This window comes from Kryptolebias marmoratus, linkage group LG1 (genome assembly GCF_001649575.2).
Source record: "Kryptolebias marmoratus isolate JLee-2015 linkage group LG1, ASM164957v2, whole genome shotgun sequence".
Taxonomy (NCBI): Eukaryota; Metazoa; Chordata; class Actinopteri; order Cyprinodontiformes; family Rivulidae; genus Kryptolebias; species Kryptolebias marmoratus.
In genome coordinates this window covers 31,478,598-31,488,231 of record NC_051430.1, presented here as the reverse complement: position 1 = coordinate 31,488,231, position 9,634 = coordinate 31,478,598, and the positions used below count along the sequence as shown (strand labels likewise).

The 9,634-nt window shown below is 39.9% G+C and overlaps 1 protein-coding gene across 3 annotated transcripts in view; it reads right to left on the bottom strand.

Moving 5' to 3' along the window:
- Positions 1–755: 755 nt before the first annotated feature.
- snx2 (sorting nexin 2) overlaps positions 756–9,634 on the bottom strand; it is an 18,350-nt gene continuing 9,471 nt past the window's right edge. For 2 of the 3 annotated variants that reach the window (XM_017433097.3, XM_037979020.1), the window contains exons 9-16: positions 9,039–9,152; positions 8,245–8,338; positions 7,760–7,965; positions 7,389–7,532; positions 5,505–5,516; positions 3,751–3,831; positions 3,588–3,659; positions 756–3,379 (exon numbers count right to left, since the gene is read on the bottom strand). In XM_017433097.3, the coding sequence (XP_017288586.1) occupies positions 3,329–3,379; positions 3,588–3,659; positions 3,751–3,831; positions 5,505–5,516; positions 7,389–7,532; positions 7,760–7,965; positions 8,245–8,338; positions 9,039–9,152 (774 nt within the window). In that variant the 3' untranslated portion in view covers positions 756–3,328. The remainder of the gene's footprint in view (positions 3,380–3,587; positions 3,660–3,750; positions 3,832–5,504; positions 5,517–7,388; positions 7,533–7,759; positions 7,966–8,244; positions 8,339–9,038; positions 9,153–9,634) is intronic. The other variant, XM_017433098.3, reaches the window with a different exon arrangement.

Here is a 9,634-nt window from a genome sequence, read left to right as displayed (position 1 = left end):
GGTGATTAAAAGGTTTCTCAGTAGCAGAGACTCAGAAGTGGTGGGATTCATCTGAGACATTTGGATGTTTGGGGCTGTCGTGGTTGACACGTCTCTTCAATGTCCCATGGAGGACGGGGACAAGGGCAGTGGCTTCAAGGGGGACCAGAGAGTGGTCCACCCATCAGGGCTGAAAGCTAATAACACTGGTATGAAAGAAAGATATTTAAATTGACTCGGGAACACATTTATACCTGAGTAAAAGTTGCTGTGTTGTCTTCTTACAGTCAGGTATGAAGTGACAGCTAGTCGATGCTGCGAGCGCCTCGATGCAAAGTACCGGAGAGTCCGGTAAATGCAGAACTGATGTGAGGCCCGCTGACAGACTGCAGGAACAGTTTCCAGTCAGGTTATCAGCTGCTGACAGTCTCAGGACGATAAAATAAGGAAAGGAAATAAAAAAAGGTAGATGAGAGGCACACAGCAGGTGACAGGTAAACTCCTCGGGTTTCAGGATCCATTCCAACATACATTAAAATAATATTACTTTTCAAATAAAGGTTTGAGACGTAATACGGCACAAAGTGAAAACACTGGTTAGATGTATGGAAGGTTTAACCTTTATTTCTAATTAATTTCATGTAATTTTGAGAAACTAAATGTCCCGTTAAGTAAAAGTCAGAACGCAGTAATCTGTCTTTAAGGTCTGAATGGGTCCAAGACGTGGTTCTAAGAATTTCAGATGGTATCAGTAGAAATAAGTCAGAACACAGCTGAACAGTGGATGAGATACATTCTTTATTATAATTGAAGTACTTAATCATCAGCCCTGCTGCGCTCCAAAGAATGTCACATCAAAACCAAAAAGGTTCAACAGAAACGTCTCAAATCCAGCACTTTATCAGCTCTGAAAATGTCAAATTAAATCAAATAAAACCTTTCAAGCATTGCACATCAATCATCTGCAAAAATGTGGGAAACAGGATTTCAAAATGTAGGAATCAAAGTTCTGGGAGTGAAACTGGAAAAAGCTGCAGACTAAATAAGAAAATTACAAAAAATACTTCAATCAACTTAATTAGAGATGAAGACGGTCTGCTTTGTTTCAGACACTTTGAAACGAGCTTTAATTAAACAACAACAAGAAAAATCAACACTAATTTCTGCAGACTTCATATTAAAACTGCAGCTTTCACATTGATCAACAAGAAAAACAAAAAGTCACATTTTATTCTGATTTAAGGACGGCGCGTCGCTCTGCCACCTGAAACTACAGAAACGGACCGGTTTCAGTCTCTACCTGCAGGAAACACTTCAGCTTCAGGAAAACTCACTTCCTGTTGAATTTAAAAACCTGCAGGAACAACATGAGACGGGTTAACAGAACCAGAACCTGGGGTTCTTCTGCAGCTGGGCTCAAACACTAAAAGTTGCCTTCACTTTCGATCATACAGCAACAAAAACACAGGCTCTTATTGCGAAGGGTCAGGCAGGAAGTTAAAGTTTTTATGAAACAAATGAAGTCAGTCGTTTCTCATCACAAACTCCAGATCAGTCTGACGGCTCAAGTTTCTAAGAAAAAAACAAAAATCTTCTGACAGTTTGGTTTAAAAGATCTGAAAACATAAATTTAGTATTTTATTATTAATTCTTTTTCCAGGAAAATGGATGAAAACGGTAAAGCAGGCGGCTGATAAACACTGAACGATGTTTAAAGTGAGCAGAAGAGTCAGAAACATTCATGATTTCATTCGTTCTTCTGCCTCTGAGGCTCATGGGTAATGTAGTCTTTAGGAACATTTCTCCAAGCTCTTTAATGAAAGTTTAGGACGATAAAAACAAACTTTTATTTTTTTATTTTTTTAGATGAACACGATGATGTTCAGGTTACTGATGAGGTCTGAATTCCCAGAGACATTTAGTGGAATTCATGGACAAAAGCAGGAAGAATTTGGCTCCACGGTTTATTGGTGTCGAATCATGAGAAACACGATTAAAACTGGTTCAGTTTAAACTTTTTACATCAGTTCATGGAGGGATGAGTGTTGGTGTCCAGTTTGTTAAAAACTCAACATTTAATATTCAGCTACTAAAATTATATCTTTAACGATGAAATACACTTAACTGCATCAAACAGGGTTTCTGAAGAGACTTAAATCTTAAATAAATCCAGATTTTCTATTTTAACTTTTAAAACACATTTAGTTCTGTTCTTTCTTTGTTTCTTTGTTTGCTGCTTCTTCCATCAACGTTTTAAATATTTGTTCTGTCTGTAGTTCTGTGAGGATTTCAGATTTCTACTCTAACAAAACTACAACTCCCATCATGCATCAGTTCTGTCATAAAAAACATTGTTTCTCTGCTCCTGAAACTAGTTTGTTGTAGTTTTTCAAAAAATTTAGTTACTTTGAAAGAAGTTTTACAGTAACTCATTATTTTTGGTAATTAATTTGAATCATAATGGTCTTTAAAAGGTTTTAAAAGTCTTAAATTGAAGTTATTTAAACTTGCAGAAACCCTTTTTGTGTGGAAGGTTTATAAAAGTAGGCCTTGTCCACATGGACGAGATGTTTCGCTCTAGAACCAGTTCTGAAAGTTTTTATTTGGCCTCGAGGCTGAAACCATAAAAACTTGCTGTCGTTCTTTTTAACTTCATGTTTCTTTGGTTTCTGACCTTTTTCCAGTTTTCTTGTGGTTTGGACTTTAAAGAGTTTGATCTTTAATATTCAGCACTTCTTCATTTACCTGGACAGGTAGATCACTGCAAACCTTAAAAATAAAACTGAGGGTTTTTTTCTGTTTAAAGTTACTTTAGCATAAAAACAAAGTTTTATGCTTCAGTCATGAATTAATGCAATACGATTCATTTCAGTTTGAATGACTCATATTATTATGATGAGTCTGATTTTTGTTTTTATTGTGAAAAACATTTTCTCTTTCCCTCCCTTTAAGGGCATGAATTCACCCGTTCACATCTAAAATCCTTTCTTTGAGCAGCTTCGAAATGATCTGAAATAAAAAGTTTGTAGAGTTTCAGGATGGAATGAGTTGATAAAAAGCTCTGAATATTTGAGATTAAAGCTTTGACTCGTGCTACATTCAGTCTTACATGTTGAGGAACTGAAACTTCGCAGCTTTCTGATTAATTCATTCATTGATTTTGTAAACTTTTCTTTCCAACCCGTAGTTTGGGAAGTGAACGCAGCACAGAGCTCAGCTGTGAAACTGAAGGAAAATCACAAACTGCAGGAATAAAACCACTGAGCTGATTTTCTGTCCCTCCTTTGTGTCGTGCAAGTCTTGAACAGGAGCGGGGGAAGAGAGGAGCATCATGGGAAGTGGAGTTGGTTTATGAGATGGCCTTGGCTTCAGGTAAGAAGGCGTCCCAGTATTTAATCAGCTGCAGGAGGACAAGAAACAAACAGGTACGCTTAAAAAATAAATCCCATATTTAGATTTATTTTCATTAAAGTCTGAGGATTCAAGGATTAAAATCAGTTTTTGTACTTTTCAATAATTCCCATCCATAAATCTGATGTGGTTGTTTAATAAAACCATTTAATTCTTTTATCCAGGAAACTAATTCCTTAAAAAGTGCAGATTTTTACCTGCTGTTGTGTCTGAACCAGCGACTCCAGGTATTTAATAATGATGGTTTTAAAATCCTTCACTCTCTCTTTCTGTTGAAAACAAAAGCATGATATGAATAAAATCCTCCTTTTCTTATTTCATCCAACAGGTAAACCTTCCAGGAGGTTCTGCTTCTCTGACCTCGAACCGGCTGACTTCTTTCCGGATGGTTTTGGAGATTTGTTCAAAGTCTCGTTCTCCCTGCTGGACTTTTCCCTCTAACTAAAAAACATCGAGAAAACAAGAAAACTTTTAGTTTGACTTTAAATATACACATCTTAAACTTCACAACCTGCCTGCTACGTGAAACTGAACATTAACCAAATGAAACCAGAAGAAGTTTTATTTAAACTCCACAACAAAATAAAACGGGTTAGGATTACCTGGTAACTAGTTCTGCTGGACAAACTAACTGAGTCGGTTTAGAAAGACCCGTCTCGGATCATCTGAAAATAATTCATATTATTGTTCTTCACAAGTCAGCACTGAGTGTTTGAGGCTCTTATTGTGAAGGACTGCAGTAACAAACCGTACCTTGGTTCTACTTAAACACTGCAGGTTAGTTTGTAGTTAACTTAGTAAAAATGTCCCAGAACCCTGAGATCCGACAGGAACAACAAATGACAGAAATCCAGTCGGGTTCAGGAGCGCAGCAGGCTTCACTTCCTCTGGGTCACACCAAAACAAACGTTTTCTGTTAATAATATTTAGGATTTGTTGACATTTAGACAAAGATTGGTTTTCCTTCTGCGCGGCTCACACATCCAGCGTTTTCTGGAGGTGTGGAGTTCATTTTGTCACCTTTTAGTCTTTGGAAAGCAGGTGTTATCAGAAACTATCAGTTTTTATTTACATGACCGGAGAAACGAAGGCCTGAGATCATAAATCATCCTGTCAGGAGGTTTACTGAGCAGATAACACCTTCAGACAAATTAACACATTTCATTGGCTTTGGTTTTCAATCCTGGAGGTTACATTTACCCAAACTCAAATTATTACGGCAACAATTTACAGGTAAACATCGATTTATTTTTAGTTTTGTATTTATTTTAAACCAAAGACAGAGGACAGAGAGCTGGTTAGATTAAGTTATTAATTTCTACTGAACACTTGGTGAAATGAGTCAGGTTAACACAACGAAGGAATTTAACTCGTGTAAAATTATATTTATTAAAAAATAAAAATGTATTATATTTTTATTTGGTCTCTGTTTATTATCATTTAATAAAAATGAAACAAACTATTTTATTTCCTATCCTTTGACTTATTTAAAGTTTTTATTCCAACCAGGAACTGTTAAACGTTTTATTCAGCGTTCTTTGACCCGAGGACAGTTTTTATGCACTCAGTGCAGATATTTCAAACACATATTTATGTATATTTGAAGGTTTTTTGTTTCCTTGGAGTGAATAAAAACTGCAGAACAAACATCTAACTGGGACTAAAAACTACGGGCTTAAAGACGTCACATGAAAAAGTTTGGGTTTAAACTCCCCATGAAAGCAGACGAGTGTTAAACTCTTTTAAGGCTCTCTGCTGAAACAGGGCTGCCTCTGATTGGTGGATGCCTGATCAGCCCACTGGAGCTGACCAATCAGAGCAGAGGGGGGCTTTTAGAGGCGGGGCTGCTTTTACAACAAAATAAATAAAACTTTAGTGTCTGTTTCATGGAGATTTCAAGCTTTAATTTAAGAAAATTGTGTTATTTTTAACTCAAACTACTTCATGTGACGGAGATGGGTACAGCAACAAAAGTCAAACAACAGAAATGAGATGATAATCAGCTAAATGATGGAAACGCGAGCAGCAAACGGTGCGATGAGGCAAATAAAGAGGTGAAGCAGGCAGGCAGGCAGGACACGGACAGACGGGCGGACAGGCGGGGAACCTCCTACCTCCTCAATCTCCTGGACCGACCGGGGCGGCATGGCGGCAAGGAAAACGCAACAAAATGTAAGAGGCTGGAAAAGAAACCTCAGAGCTTCCAGAACCAAAGAGGAAGATCCAGAAACATGAGCAGAGAGCGAGGACAAACAAAAAGCACCAAAGGAAAAAGAATCCTGCCTCGAAAACATTAAAACAGGCAGCTGGAGGCGTGACGTGAAATAATCCACACTTTCAGGGATTCAGGATGAAGGTTTGTTTCTCATCTCTTCTGAGTTTAAAGGCAGAAACAGATATTTGATCAGTTTTTGGGGTTTTAGGGGCTGGACTCCTGGCTGTAGTTCCTGTTTGTGTCCACAGGGGGCAGTGTGGCGTAATGATGCGCTGCTGTTTTATTATTATTTTATTTTACTGATCACATGCAAAAATGAGCTTTAATGTGCTTCCTATGATAAATATAAAAAAGAGAAGTTGAAAAATTCAAAATAATAATAAAAAGCATGCAAGTAAACAAAACCAAATAAAGTAATGATATTTCTCCTCAGTATTCGATCTTTGCCTCGTTGCTGCGGCTGAATAAAAACATTTATCTTAACAACAAACAGACTGTTCAAAGGATTAACGTGGGATTACTGTCAGATTAATAATTGAAAAACCAGTAATGAGCCTTTTCTTCCAGAAAAACTGATTTTAAACCTCGTTTCTGCTCAGATCTCTGCAGCAACAAGTAAAACGCAGAAAAAGCTGCTGTGTTTTCTGTTTCCTGTTGTCAAACTGAGAACCAGAACGGGCGTCCTGACAGGCGCGGGAAGAAATAAATGTTGGTTGTAACTCTACTGCGATCCGTCCTGGCAGCCTTCCTCTGCTGAAGCTCTGACAGCAGCGCCGGCGCTCGCACCTTCGGCCTCGCACGCCGCCTGACAGATGAATTTGTCGGTGACGGCTCCAACAGAAGCTCTAATAAAGTACTTTTCAGCTCGGCTGTTTGTCCGTCGCAGTTTGTGAGAAGAAGGGAAGACGTTTTCACTCGAGTTGAAGAGTAAAAACCAGATTTAACGGAGAAATGATTCCTCTGAGCGTCCAGTTCTCACCAGGAACTCTTAACGAGTCAAATGATTAATTAATCAGACCATTTGGAGCTGATTTTATTAATATTTAAAATAAAAGCATTTCAGATTCCCTGAATTTAAAGGACCAATTCATCAAATTTAAGTTTTTGCTCCAAATTATTAAAATAAACGATTGAATGCTTCTGCCGTGTTCTGCTTTGTTTCTAACTGCTGCAGCTTTTAAAAACTTTCTGCTGAACTTTGATCAAGTTTCATGAAATCTAGGATATTTCTTCCTTTAATTATAATTATTTTATTAGTGTGAAGAGACGCTTTGCATCTTAAAAGATGAAATTTAGTCAAATAAAAGATGAAATTTGGGGAAATAAAAATCAGATTTGATAAACCCACGTTGCTGATTTTATTTGTGTTTATTCAGTCGTCTCCATTTGAATAAATATCTTTATTTTAGGGGAAAGTTTTACAGGAAGAGATCCAGAAAAACTGAACCTTTAGGTGCAGAAACTGTAACAGATTAATCAAATTAATGTTTATTATTTTATATACCTGACAGTTTAACCAACAATTATCTAATAATCATTTCAAATTTTAATACAAGTTCCTGTGATGTTTTGACTTTTAAAATTTGTTTGTTCTTAATAAAAAGCAGCTTTAAGGTTTATTTTTGTACTTCTGAAATCAGGATTAGTTGAATTAATCTCAGCGTTTTATTTATGAATTTAACTTCAGTTTCTGTTGGGTTTTACTTTAGATAATCTGTCTTCTTCCCGTTGGGGTCGTCGGCCCGTTGGGGTCGTTGACCTCGGCCCGTTGGGGTCAGCTCACCTCTTTGATCTCGTCTTTGGCCTGCTGGAGTTTGTCGGGTTTGTTGGTGAACTGCAGTTTGGCTTCAGCTTCTCGTTTCTTCTGCAGCAGCATCTGGCTGTCCTGCCACTTCTGCCACGTCTTCATTCGGTGGTCAAACACGCCCTGAACACACAGAGTTTCAAAATAAAAGAGTGATGCATCTCACCCGCTGCCCTCAGTCTCAGACAAAGACCTGTTAGCACTCAGAGTGTGTTGGGGATGACTCCTAACTAACGTTCCTGCTGACAGAGGCCTGAAGAAGACATGAACTCAGTTTATTCTGACTCCGAGTCCGGCGGGTCACAGCGAATGGTCTCAGCTGACTTCTGGCGTTCAGCCAGGCGTCCTACCTTGACGGCGGTGATGAGCCGGACGTAGTCTCCCAGCAGCTCAGAGAAGAGGTAGAAGTCGGCGTTGGCCTGGTCCTGGTGCAGCTGGTCGATCTTCTCCTCCACCTCGGCCAGCTGGGACAGAGCCCGGGACAGAGCCGTGTGGTCCTCGCTGTTCCCCAACATGGCCGCCGACTTGGCGAACTGAGCCGTGTTCACGGACAGCTCTGCAGACGACAATAAGAGAGTAAGAACTGTAATACCTGGTATTTTATCACCAGTGTTTAATAAGGATGGCTTCTACTTTTAGCTTAAATAAAAATATTAAACTGCCTGAAAATAAAAATAATTTTTATGATTTTGATGCAGAAACTAAAATCTAAAATCTTTATCTGATGTGATGACAAGTTCTGAATAAAACAAAGTCCGAACAGAACAAACAGAGGATTCTGAAAGTCTTACAATGACACAGTGCTTTTATTTTGGTAACAGGAAGTGAATGTTACCTTTCCTGTGACAGACCAGAGACTCCATGCTGGCGTGAAGTTTCCTCAGCTGGACGTCCAGGTTCTCAAAATGCTGCTGTTTCTCCTCGAACCACTGACAGACAGGACTCAGACTTTAACCTTTAACTGACATTTCTTATTTCTTCTCTGCCTCCCAGTTTCAAACTTCAGGTCTTCATGCAGTTCCTTTTCTTTAACATCACAAGAACAAAAACTTCCACCTCTGTTTGTTTTTTTGTCTTGGGTCTTTCTTCCCTTTTTGTCATTCCTACTTCTTGTTTTTCTTTTCTTATATCTATCCTTCCTTCCTTCCTTCCTTCCAATCATTTTGTTCTTCCTGTTCTCCAGTTTCTCTTCCTGCTTCCTTCTTTCCTTTTTAAAACTAAACATTTTCCTCGTTTCCCTTCATCCTGTCTCCTCCTTTCTTTTTGCTCTGTATCCTTTCTCCTTTCCCTCGTCTCCTCCCTTCCTCTCCTCCCTTCCTCCCTCCTTCCCTCATCTCCTCCCTTCCTTCCTCCTTCCCTCGTCTCCTCCCTTCCTTTTTCCTTTCCCTCATCTCCCCCCTTTCCTCGTCTCCTCCCTTCCTTTTTCCTTTCCCTCATCTCCCCCCTTTCCTCGTCTCCTCCCTTCCCCCTTCCTCCTTCCCTCGTCTCCTCCTTTCCTTTCTCCTTCCCTCATCTCCTCCCTTCCTTCCTCCTTCCCTCATCTCCTCCTTTCCTTTCTCCTTTCCTTCGTCTCCTCCCTTCTTTTCTCTTTTCCCTCGTCTCCTCCCTCCCTTCCTTCCTTCCACTCACGGCGTCCGACTCGTTCATCTTGATGGTCATCTTGTTGACGGCGTCGGCAGCTTTGTTGACCATCCTCAGGATCCCGGCGCTGCTCAGAGCCTGGGTGTTGACGGCGCGCGGCAGCTGCAGTCCGCCAACAACAACAAACAAACAAACAAACAAACAAACAAACAGAGGTGGGTCGGTCAGTTTCCTTCCTGTTTGTTTTACTACTTTCAGCCTCATTTATCAGCTTAGATTGTTTATTTTCTGACTCTGTTTACCTTTAATTCTTATTTCCTTCTGTCTGGGTGTTTTTAACCTTTTTCCCACCTTCCTCCTGCCCCCCCTGATGGTGACGCCCCCCGCCCCCCCACGGTTCAGCTCCCATCAGGATTAAAGCAGCAGCTTTAGCAGTGAAACCTGAAAACAGACTCATTTTTCTTCATTTTGGAAAAGTTTACTTTTCTACCTCCGCCCTTCACCCCCCCTCCTCCGCTGAACTGATCTCATTTAGCAGCAGCCGGGGGACGCCGCCGTCCCCAGGGCCGTTAGTGAAGGAGGGACAGGGGTAAATGGCGGGGGGGAAGAGGGGGGGAGGGGCTAAAATGGCTTTAAACAGCAGC